This window comes from Aethina tumida, chromosome 6 (genome assembly GCF_024364675.1).
Source record: "Aethina tumida isolate Nest 87 chromosome 6, icAetTumi1.1, whole genome shotgun sequence".
Classification (NCBI taxonomy): domain Eukaryota; kingdom Metazoa; phylum Arthropoda; class Insecta; order Coleoptera; family Nitidulidae; genus Aethina; species Aethina tumida.
In genome coordinates this window covers 10444760-10457685 of record NC_065440.1, presented here as the reverse complement: position 1 = coordinate 10457685, position 12926 = coordinate 10444760, and the positions used below count along the sequence as shown (strand labels likewise).

The 12926-nt window shown below is 25.1% G+C and overlaps 1 protein-coding gene across 1 annotated transcript; it reads right to left on the bottom strand.

The window, feature by feature from the left end:
* Positions 1-4263: 4263 nt before the first annotated feature.
* LOC109605282 (uncharacterized) lies at positions 4264-12740 on the bottom strand. Its single transcript, XM_049968451.1, has 5 exons — positions 12215-12740; positions 11905-12125; positions 8306-8371; positions 5808-5870; positions 4264-5737 (listed from the first exon to the last, which is right to left on the bottom strand). Exons 1-5 carry the CDS (start codon positions 12310-12312, stop codon positions 4524-4526), a joined length of 1662 nt encoding a protein of 553 aa, XP_049824408.1. The 5' UTR covers positions 12313-12740; the 3' UTR covers positions 4264-4523.
* Positions 12741-12926: the final 186 nt, after the last annotated feature.

Genomic DNA, 12926 nt, shown 5'->3' with positions numbered 1-12926 from the left:
TCGTTTGTGACAGCACGTTATGTAAATAACTTTTGGTATGCGTTTTCTGTGCGTTAAAAATCTTTTTATACATAAATTGATTGACATTGATTGGATATTCTTACATGGGGAGTGGTGTCTCACAAATTCTCACTGTCATGAAACTAATCAAATGATCATTCAATATTAAAAATAACCATCGACTTTTGTAAATTCCATTCATCGATATTGGGCCCAAATAATAAATTATTGTCATTATCTCCAAATCAATCAAATTGATATAATACATATAGGAATTTGTGGATTTTGTTTAATTGGTAAGGTTCAATAATATTACTGAAGGAGTGAACCTTATTGGATGTTCAGGTGGAACATAAAATGTTGTTCTTTTTAACTTTGGGCTTTGTTCTTGTGTAGCTTGTTGTTCATCTTCCGGTGATATTGGCCTCAATAATGGTAGTACTTTTGGGGATGAGTTGAACCTCGTTGGAGTTGAGATGGATTTTCCTTTACAGGTTGTTTAAGGGTGATTGTCTTGTGATGGATTTAGTTGGCGTAGTGGAGTTGCCACCCAACAAAAATTTGAGTCCATGGTCAAGGAAGTACACCCAGTCAAGTCTGAAGTTTCGCGACTTAAGAAGAACAATACCGCTGTACTAGATACTGGTTACTAACAGTGAGATGGCAAGAACTGTTAACAGTGGAGAAGGTTCCATCGAGGATACAATTCTTCTCATATTTGACTTTATCGATTTGTTGGTTCAGTCTAAGGACAACAAGATTGAACAACAATGAACAATTAAATATTAAAAATAACCATCAAAGAGGTTAATACTTTTTCCAACGAAGATATAAAACATTTTCTTGGTATGCTTGTGTTAGACTGTCTCTAGGCCCAAATTGCAAGGACAACGTTCGAAAATTCAAAGTATATCTTTGAATTTAGCACTCTTAGAATATCGAAGAATTATAGTATTGTCCACATTATCCGATCTCCCTTCACTGCCAAAGATACATTGCCTTTTGTAAGAACAGGTAACTGCACTTAAATTGTCCTGCAACAGTTCAATGAAAATTAATCTTGAAAATGTTAACAAAGAAAAATGAAAACATTCTTGTACATTGATGAATTTTTCCGTAAATTCTCCTTCTCCAGAGCAGACGATGGTGGTGCAAATCAGACGTTCTATTTATTCCATTCAGATGAAACAGTCGGGGAAATAATAATTCATACCCAAAATAAATTTCTTCGGCACCAATTCTGCTCCTTATTCATTATGTTAACAGAAATAAGATTATTTCTAAGTGTAGTTTTATTAGTTAACATGGGTTCTGGTGGTCAATGATGTATGAAGCTTAACTGTCCAACTTAATCCGGCCATTGGGGAAAATTGCAACTCAATATACAAAAATTTTGAACAACAGGCATGTTTCCGCATATTCTCTTTCTGTAGAGCCTCTTTTCTTCAAGGCAATAAAATATTGACGTCAAAGAAAACCGTAATAATCTTTTCTTCTCCGGAATCAGTCCTGTTAGATAGAGAAATTCAAACTCAATAACTCAACCATAAATTATATAAAGTTGGACCAAACTAAGAGTTTCATGATCAAACAGATACAATATGTATCAATTTGTTAATTCAAAGAAACATGACTAATCATTAAATATTAAAGTCATTTCACAAATATGTCGGCAAACCAGTTTGCATAGAAGAATTAATATTTTACATTTACCTTTAGAAGATATTAATCGAAATTTTGAAACTAATTTGTTTGTTGGGAGGTTTCGTTATGTGTGGTGCAGATCGACTTGCTGGTTTTTACTACTGAGGTGAATCTAAGAATTTGATGCATCACATCCTCTAGTTCGTTTTTAATGTCGACTGAAGTACCAATGAGGTTCACCACTCACCAATTTGCTGGAGGTTTTTCTAGGTCTACCCCTGTTAGGAGGACTAAATACAGATCCATGTTTTCTCCTCTTTCTAAAGGAGATCATATTGCTTCTAAATAAACAAGAATACTAATAAAATGATTATGAGATGATGAAATTTCAACGTGGTGGACAAATTGCACCAGTCAAGGCTCGTACTACCCCTTCCTATTACCAACTTGAACAAAAGGTTAGAAGTTCTTATGCTTGCGTGAGGAGTTTCTCATGTACACTAATTCTTATTGAGTTGTTATTGAATCTAGTTTGGCTAGGAGGATATTTCCACACATTCTCCTTCTCCAGACTCTCCTTTGTGGCAGCCTAACTTCCTTATGTGTGATTGACTTCATTCAAAAGTAGCTACTTGTAGTCTACATTCCTTCCTTTCAACAAAATCATGCCTATTTTCATACATGTCGTTGAAGAGTTGATCCTTGTGGTAGTTTGGCTTGAGAAATTGGTCAAGTTTATTATATGGTATACAACAGCCTATTTTCTGTCTTAAAACCACGCATGGCTTTTTCGCAATTGATGAACGCATATAGTCTAGCATTATGTTCTATCGGTTTGAAAATTCTGACTTTCTTTATGGTTCCAGATTCGTTAAAGTGTAAATTTTTGATAGTAAATCGGCTTGGGAAATTGGTCATGCAAACACTGGTTATTATTTTCAAAGAATGTAATCTCAGTGATAATTTAATTACTTTCGTAATTAATAAACACTGCAATACCTTAATTTTTAATAATTTAATCACTAAATTATTAAAAGTATAGAAATATTGAAAGTATTAGAAGCATTTGGCTGGAGAAATATATATTCTTCAACAATTGCCTGTAAAAAAATGTAAAAATAAAATGTTAAGATATAAAAATAATTTTATAAATAAATTAAATCGAATAAAATATATATTGTTATTGTTTACACTTCCCCTAATAAATAAAAAAGTAATTAGTTTAGTATAGATGGACAAAACTGACATCTTGATTCCAACGTCTTACATAGATAGCACCATTACCTATACCGCCATTGCCTGGAGCGAGGCAACCAACAGTGCAAGAAAAGAAGATTAGCCATTAAGTGTTTAATGTAAATATTCAGACAAATGCATTACAATATAATTGATTGTTAGACAGAAGGATATTACACAAGATTAGACTTACTTATCAACCATTTTCATTTATGTATCAATTAAAATTACAAATGTAAACATTTCTATTTTGGTTAGTATGTCGAAATCTAAAAATCATAAAGAGTATATTCGTCAGAAATCTGAATTTATTTTTAAAAAATGTAATCACAGAGATAATTAAATTACTTTCAAAATTAATAAACACTGTAATACTATAATTTTTAATTATTTAATTAATAAATTATTAAAAGTATAAGAGCATTTGGATGGAGGAATATACATTCTTCAACAATTGACTGTAAAAAAAAGTTAAAATAAAATTAATGTTAAGAAATTAAAATAATTAATTTTATATATAAATTAAATCGATAAAATAAATATTGATATTGTTTATACTTCTCCTAATAAATCAAAAAGTAATGAGTTTAGTATAGATGGACAATCTTAATTTCAATGTCGTACATAGATGGCATCGTCACCTATGGCATAACTGCCTGTAGCGTGTCAACCAACAGTGCAAGAAAAGAAGATTAACCATTAAGTGTGAAATGTAATGTAAAATAGGTGTAATGTGGAAAAAATTATACACCTAAGAATAAAACAATGAAGGCAAATATAATTTATTTAATAAAAAGTATAAAATATAATTCTTATCAACCATTTTTATTTATGTATCAATTAAAATTACAAATGTAATCATTTTCTTTTTGGTTAGTGTGTCGATATCTAAAAATCATATAGTCAGAAAATTGAATTTATTTTTAAAAAATGTAATCACAGTGATAATTTAATTATTTTCAAAATTAATAGAGACTGTAATACCATAATTTTTAATTATTTAATTAATAAATTATTAAAAATATAGGAGCATTTGGCTGGAGGAATGTACATTCTTCAATAATTGACAGTAAAAAATGTAAAAATAAAATTAATGTTGAGAAATAAATATAATTAATTTTATAAATAAATTAAGTCGACAAAATATATATTGATATTGTTTATACTTCCCCAAATAATTCAAAAAGTAATGAGCTTAGAATAGATGGACGAAATTGACATCTTAATTTCAATGTCGTACATAGATGGCATCGCCACCTATGGCGTAATTCCCTGTAGTGAGGCAACCAACAGTGCAAGAAAAGAAAATTAACTATTAAGTGTGAAATGTAATGTAAAAAGTGTGTAAATGTGGAAAAAATTATACACCTAAGAATAAAACAATGAAGACAAATATATTTTATTTAATAAAAAGTATAAAAATAATTCAATAGTGAGCGGTCCATCCAAGATACAACAATGTCCTATAAATTTTGTATTTATACAAATACTTGAAATGTTTGTAGACTTTTGTTTACTCTTCCTAAAATCACCAGAACATTCCTCACATTTCTTCATTCAACTGCTAATTATTTTGATCAGCCTCTTCAATTTTATTTAATCACCTCTAATATTTTACTAATATTGAACACATCCAGGTCATCTCATCCGTACATCGACACATCCAAATTGGGCCTAAGAGCTGTCAGCTTCGACAAAGTATTGTCTATCTTTAAACTTTTAAATTTATGCCGTCCAAAATGGAACGGTTCTAAAGAAGCTTTAACCTCACAAATTGTTAAGGGTGAGTACGTGAAGTAGGACAAGCTGGCTGAGTTAGTGAGTTCGAGAGTCTTCCCTATGGCATTCATGGTCTGATACCCGATGTCCTTTTTGACGTCTGCAAGATAGTTCTTCAGGTTATCACTCAGTGGACACGAAGCCTCTATAAAGTTGATGCTCTCCTCGAACAGCTTGACGGTCTGTGCCAAACCCACCCGTTGGTCCAACTTGTTCAGGGTCACAATTAGGCCGGTGCAGCTGTGACGTATCAGGTCCAGTTCCATCTGGGTGTTGTCACATGACCAGATCTCCTTCAGGTGCCTAATGTTGGGAATGAAGTCCGACAGTTCGTGCACCAACTTTTTCATGGTACCGAAATATTCGGAATAGAAACAGGCAGATTCCATCCACGAACTTGGCTTGTGGTATTCGAAGTGGGGTAACTTTTTGAGGGTTTGGGTGTGCATTAGTTGATTTTCGTAGGTCAAAAGTAGCCGATTAGTTTCCAACACCAACGTGGTCACATTCACGAAATTCTCCAAGAAGTAGGCACAGATATCTTGTATAGTTTGCTCCAAACATTTCAAATGTATCATGTTGGGGTAGGTGTTCCTCAATATCGTCCCCGCCTTTTCCATGTTTGCCGACCCTGACGTGATCAACAGGGACACCCTTTGATGTTTGGTTATTTGATCTGAACAGATGTGATTCAGTGATTTATCGACAATTTGTGCTATATCAATCGCAGTGGTTTCTGACACTAATTTGGAATCAATAAGGTGACATTTTCCAGGAAGTTGTGAATCCAAACAACCAGCCATAATGTTGACCACCTTGTACCCATCTTGGGATACTGCGTCAGCAATACTCACCCACAGTTTCTTCTCGTTGTTCAAGTCGTTTTTAATGTTCATCAAATAATTTTCTTTGGCACTTTTTATGTATCTAGGCTGTAAAATGTCGCTTGTAATGGTTCGTTGGCAGTATTTCGTAAGGAACTTTTGTAGAACGGGGTTGTTCAGCTTTTCCAGTGCGATGTCCGCCGATAGGAATGCCTCTAATAACTCCAAAATGAACACATCATCTTCGCTTGTCACTACAAACATTTTTATTATAAAATGAATTCAAGATATTAATAAATGTCTTCGGTTTATATTTATATTTACCTTCTTGGTCTTTGGGTATTTTGTTTTGTTTAGAACATTCCTGTTCCATAAAGTCTTCTAATGCTGAAACAAAATAAATTTATTAAGAATAAGATAGATATTAATAATTTAAAAGTTGCTTTGAAATAAACGCAAAATGAGTTCCACATACAAAATTTAATATGAAGGTTTTGGATAATAAATAGTGATTTCTTGATTAAAACCTATTAAAAAATAGAATTTTTGCTATACACATTTGTATAAAAATTTGAAAATGATTGTGATTAATAAATAACAATCTTTATTATTCTTTATATCTTACTTTTACTGATTTTTTGATAAAAACTCATAATGGTGAAATAAATTGAATTTTTACCACACACATTAATAAAAAATTGGAATTTATTGGGTAAAGTGGTCAATAAATCACAATCTTTGTTATTCTTCTCTTTTACTAATTTTTTGATAAAAACTAATAATGCTAAAATAAATTGAATTTTTATACCTTACTCTTACTGATTTTTTGAGAAGAAATCATTATTTATTAAAATAAATAGAATTTCTACTATACATATTAATAAAAAAATTGGAAATTATTGGGTAAATAAAGTAAGATTTCTCCACAAAAACTAATCGCTTATTAAAATTAAATAAAAATTTTACCATAAAACATTAGTTACAAAATTTGGAAATTATTGGATTAATGATCAAGAATTCTTTATTATTCTTTATACCTTCTTTTATTGATTTATTGATAAAACCCATCGTTCCTTAAAAATAAATAAAATTTTTACTATACACATTTGTATAAAATTTTGAAAGTATTGGATAAGTGATCAATAAATGACTATCTTTATTATTTTTTATACCTTACTTTTACTGATTTTTTTGATAAAAACTGATAATTACAAAATAAATTGAATTTCTACCATATACATTAATAAAAAATTCGATATTATTGGGTAAGTTATCAACAAATTATCTTTATTATTATTTATATCTTACTTTTATTGATTTTTTGATAAAAACTCATAATGATAAAATAAATTGAATTTCTACCATACACATTAATAATAAAATTTAAAATTATTGGGTAAGTGGTCAATAAATGATAATCTATATTACCCTTCATACTGATTTTATACTGATTTTACTGATTTTTTTTTTATAAAGACTCATCATTTATTAAATAGAATTTCTACCATACACATTAATAAAAAAATTGGAAATTATTGGGCAAGCTATCAATAAATAACAATCTATTATTCTTTATAATATAAAAACTCGTAATGATAAAATAAATTGAATTTCTACTAGACACATTCATAAAAAATTGGAAACTATTGGGCAAGTGGTTAATAAATGACAATTTTTATTATTCTTTATACCTCACTTTTATTGATTTTTTGTTAAAAACTCTTCATTTATTAACATAAATAGAATTTCTACTATATACATTAATAAAAAATTGGAAATTATTAGATAAGTGGTCAATCTTTGTACCTTCTTTTATTGGTTTCTTTTTAAAAACCCTTCGTTTATTAAAAATAAATAAAAGTTCTACCAATTTACATTCTTTTATTGTCCCTCCGCTTATTAAAAATGAATAGAATTTCTATCAATTCACATTAATAAAAAAAATATAAATTATTGGGTAAGTGGTCAATAATATCTTTATTTTTCCCTAAATCATAATTATTAGTAATTTTTTGATAAAAACCTATTGCTTATTAAAAATAAATAAAATTTCTACCATACATATTAATAAAATAAATCTAAATTAATTTATACAATTCACAATATAAAAAATGAAAGTTATTCGGTAAGTAAATAACATTGTTTATAATTTTCTATGCCGTAATTGTTTATGATTTTTAGTTAAAACCAAAAAAAAATTTATTAAAACTAAATAGAATTACGGCCATATGTATTAATATTTGAAAATTATTGGGTAAGTGATCCATAAGTGACAGTCTTTATTATTTTCTGTAACTTAATTGTTGTTCTCTGTTTCTCATTTTTTATTAAAAATAAATAGAATTTCTACCATGCATATTAATATAAAAATGAGAAGTTATTGGGTAAGTGTCCGTAAATGATAATTTCTTTTATTTTCTGAACAATTGTTCCACCGTTTATAAAATATTAACGAAATTTCGACTATACGATTAATATTTAAAAATTATCGGGTAGTGATCGTTTATTAAAAATAAATAGAATTTGAACCGTACACAAAACCATAAAAATTTTAAAATATTGGCAAATGGTTTTCATTAAGTTTTACATAAAGATATATTAGAATAGAGAGAATAGAGAATTATAGGATCAGCATTATTTAATTCTTTTTACCTTAATTGGGTTATACTCAAAGTTTAGTAAAAATAAATAGAATTTATATGATATCCAATATTAGCATTTAAAATTATTGGGTAAGTGGTTAGTAACTTATTTTATATAATATAATTGTCAGTGACTTCTTAATAAAACTAATCTTTTACTAAAAATATTATTAATATTACCTAGTACAGCTTCAGCAAATGCTACAGTGGTTGAATCATCATGATAGTTCATCAATGTCGATGGTCCTGAAACAATATAGAATTTTTCAAATAACACAAGTCAGAAACTTTATGTATATTTAAAAATTATGAACATAAGTATCATAGAATGAACTCCCCGGAAATCTAGGAGTGTCTAGTTGGCGAAATAATTTTCATATAGATTTTGGCTTTTCAATAGTTTTTATACCTATTATTACTTGATATTTTATTGTTGATTTAATTTCTTTGTATCTTCCATTTCTTTAATAAAAACTTCAATTATATAGTTTATTAGAAGTAATAATATTATTTATTTGCTATTTTTGATTGACCATAGAAATAAAATTCATAAAAATGAGCAATTAAATTTATCTATTTTATATTTAATAATAAAAGATTTAATTAGTTTCTTAATGTTAATAAAAGGGAACAAATATATACTGGACAGACAAATATTAATAGTTCCAATTTTAATAAAAATTTTTATCAGAAACTAAGTTTCTAAATGTAATAATAATTTTAATTATTTATATAAAAAATAAATTAATTCAAAGGTAAATGTCGAATGGGAAAATCCATTAATAATTAATTTTAACAAAATTATTAATGTTGATTAATTATAAACTCAAAAATGAATAAAACAAATATATTTGCATTTAAGAATATAAATTTTTTATAATTATCAAAATATTACAATTTTAATAAAAGTAAGTTAAATCAATGTTTTTTATCACATTTTAAAATAAATTAATATGAAATTTAACGTCGAATTTGAAAAATTTATTAATAATTTTAAAATTAAGACAATGTTATCAAAATTTTTAATTAATTCGTTTCATAATATTATAATTTTAATAAAAATAAGTTAAGTTAATATATTTTAATAAAAGTATGATAATTCAATACGTTTTTATCAAATTTCAAATTAAATTAATGTAAAGGTAGATGTAGAATTTGAAAAATGCATTATATTAATTTTGTGTTAACTAGAGACATAAAATACATAATAATAAAATGAAATTAAATATATTTATATTATATATTATAAGTCTTTTTAAATTTTAAAATAAATTAAGACAAAAGTTTATATGGAATTTGAAAAATCCATTAATAATTTTAGAATTAGAATCATTTTATCAGAATTAATATTTTTTACTAATCATAGAAATAAAATTTATAAAAATAAAATGAAATTAGTTTTATTTATATTATAAAATACATTATTTAATTAGTTTTATAATATTATTGCATAAGTTGATATCGAATTTGAAAACTTAAGACATAAAATACATAAAAGTAAATTGAAATTAAACGTATTTATATTTAATAAATTATAAAATTTTTAATTAAATTCATAATTTTATAATTTTAATAAAAATAAGTTAAATCAATATGATTTTTATCAAATTTTAAAATAAATTAATATAAAAATTGTTGTCGAAATACATTAATAATTTTAAAATAAAGACCAAAATCATCATTTTTGATTAACCAGACATAAAATTTATAAAAATAAATTGAAATTAAATATATTTATATTTAATAACATACAATTTTTAATTAGTTTCATAATTTTATAATTTTAATAAAAATTAGTTAAATTAATACATTTTTTATTAAATTTTAAAATAAATTACTGCAATAGTTGATATCAAATTTGAAAAATCCATTAATAATTTTAAAATTATTAAAATTATTGTTTTTTATAATTTGTGTACATAAAATTCATAAAAATATATTGAAATTAAATGTATTTATATTTAATAATATAAAAGCTTTTAATTAATATTATGTTTTAAAATAGAAAAATATTGATGGTTTTTATCAAATTTTAAATTGATGTCGAATTCGAAAAATGCATTAATAATTAAAAAAAGAAACGTTACTATATCAAAATTATTATTATTTTTTTGAATAAACAGAGACATAAAACACATAAAAATAAATAAAAATAAAATTTTTATTTGGTTTCATAATTTTAATAAAAAATACATAAAAGTAAATTGAAATTAAATATATTTATATTTAATAAAATAAAATTTTTAATTAGTTTAATAATATTATAATTTTAATAAAAATAAGTTAACTACATATGTTTTTTTCTCAAATTTTAAAATAAATTATATCGAATTTGAAAAATTTATTAATAATTAATTTTGAAATAATGGTTATTAAAATTATTATTTCTGATTAATTACAGACATAAAATTAATAAAAATAATTTGAAATTAAATTTATTTATATTTAAAAATAAAATATTTAATGAGTTTTCTAATATTATAGTTTTAATAAAAAGGAGTAAAATTAATATATTTTTTATAAAATAGAAATTATATATATTTATTTTTAATAATAAATTGTTTAATTAGTTTTTGTAACATTATAATTTTAAGAAAAATCAGTTTTAACTCAAAATAAATTTTTAAATAAAATTTTTAATAAAAATAATAATAAAAATTGAACAAAACAAAATTAAGTTAGATTTATACAATTTCTATTAAATTTTTAAATTAATTGGCATTCAAAAATATATTAATAATTTAAAAATTGCGATCAACTTATCAGATTATATCACTTTTGATTAAACATACAAAAAAAGTATTAAATAAATATATTGGAATAAAATTTATTTAAATTTGATAATAGTTTCTTAATGTCAAAATTTTAATAAAACAAAGTTTTATTTTAAAATAAGTTTTTTATTAATTTATTTTATTTATAATACAAATATTAAACAAATATATATAATTAAATTAATAAAAATAATTTGAAATTAAATTTATTTATATTTAATAATAAAATGTTTAATGAGTTTCTTAATATTATAGTTTTAATAAAAAGTAGTTAAATTAATAATAATAAAATATTTAATTAGCTTTTGTAATATTATTATACAATTTGAATAAAAATCAGTTACAACTTAAAATCAGTAATTTTTAAATGTAATAAAAAATTTATTATTAATTTGTAAATTGAACAAAATAAAATTAAGTTATATTTATACATTTCCTGTTAAATTTTTAAATTAATTGACGTTCAAAAATATATTAATAATTTAAAAGTTGGAGCCAACTTATGAGATCATATCATTTTTGATAAATAAAATTTATGTAAAATTGATAATAGTTTCTTAAAGTTAAAATTTTAACAAAACCAAGTTTTATTTTAAAATCAGAAAGTGATTTTTTAAATCTAATGATAATTTTATTTTTGTTAATAATAATTATTAATAAAATATATAATTAGCTTTTAGTTTTTAAAATTTTATTTTAAAATTATAAAATCAGAAAATTTTTTATTTTAATTTTAGTTTTTTTATTAATTTTTTTTATTTATATTACAAATTAATATTATTATACAAATGAAAATTTGAATGAAATTTACGTAATTCAATTAAAATAAAATAAAAATAATTTAATATATATATAGAAATAATTTAATATTGATTTTGAAAAGTACAATATTAATGTTAAAGTTGGGATTCATTTATCAATACCATGATGAGAACATTTGTTATATAATGTGAATTAATTACAGTTACTGCTTTAAAAAATTTATTATTAACTTTTCTAACGTACCTGGTATATTGACTGGAGACTGTGCATTGTCTTCTTTGTCTTCTTCTTTGGCAAACAACGTGGGAAAAGCCATTGAAACGAGTCTCCTTCTTTTGGGCGTTTTCGTCGGCTTGCTGAACATATAATCCTCGAAGTGTGCCCCACATATGGTGGTACTACTCAAATTCCTGTTGCCAGTCAGGAGATCGTCTCGTCCACACAAACGTGCCCAATAAACCGCCCTGTAAACCAACGCATCTCTCCCAATAACAATTAACACACCGACACACGAATACACGTACACGTTGTCGGGTTAACAACAATTAATTACCTCTCTTTATCTTTTGGGAACTTGAAGAAGCCACCGTTGTAATTGGACGAGTTGTTCGAGCACTGTCTCACGCCACATCGCGAATTGATGTCGGACATTTCGTTACTACTTTGAACACTTAGCGGAAAACAATGGGGAAATAGTTGAAAATTGATTGAACAAAAGTCAGGAATGCTGCAACAACAACATAAAACAGCTGTCAGTTGTCGCCATTCAATCCTGCACACACACAGGGACGTACTAGAAAGTAAAATGCACTTTCACCGACGATTACGATCTCGCACAAGCGCTGGTGGTATTTACAGTACTTCATAGTTGGCTGAGCCAATTTGTGACTAAGTAAGTCGGAATGCAATGTTTGTTTCGATTTAATAATCACTCTATAAACTTATCTAAAGCAGTAAAACAGTTCGTTGAAGAACTATTTTATCCTCATTTGAAGGAACTTGAGAATGTTGAATGAAATTATTTTTATAAAATTTATTTATTAAAAATTTAAATAACTAAATTTTCGTACAAATTTCGATTTGATTTACTAGTTTAAACCTAAAATATTTCTAAAATTGTTTTAAATTTATAATGATGTACACACATTTTATACTTTTACTATACTAATCAGTTTTATAACACATTTACCCCAAGAATTAAAATTTGACATAGTAAATTTTAGTTTTTTTTTTTGTATTTCTTTATAATGTCATAATTACATAAA

Excerpts from the sequence above, each read along its gene's own strand:
- LOC109605282 (XM_049968451.1), bottom strand. The coding sequence starts at position 12,312 with ATGTCCGACATCAATTCGCGATGTGGCGTGAGACAGTGCTCGAACAAC. Across the intron at positions 12,126-12,214 it reads TTCCCAAAAGATAAAGAGAG|GGCGGTTTATTGGGCACGTT; the intron begins GTAATTAATTGT and ends GTTGGTTTACAG. Across the intron at positions 5,871-8,305 it reads ATTTGCTGAAGCTGTACTAG|CATTAGAAGACTTTATGGAA; the intron begins GTAATATTAATA and ends ATTTTGTTTCAG.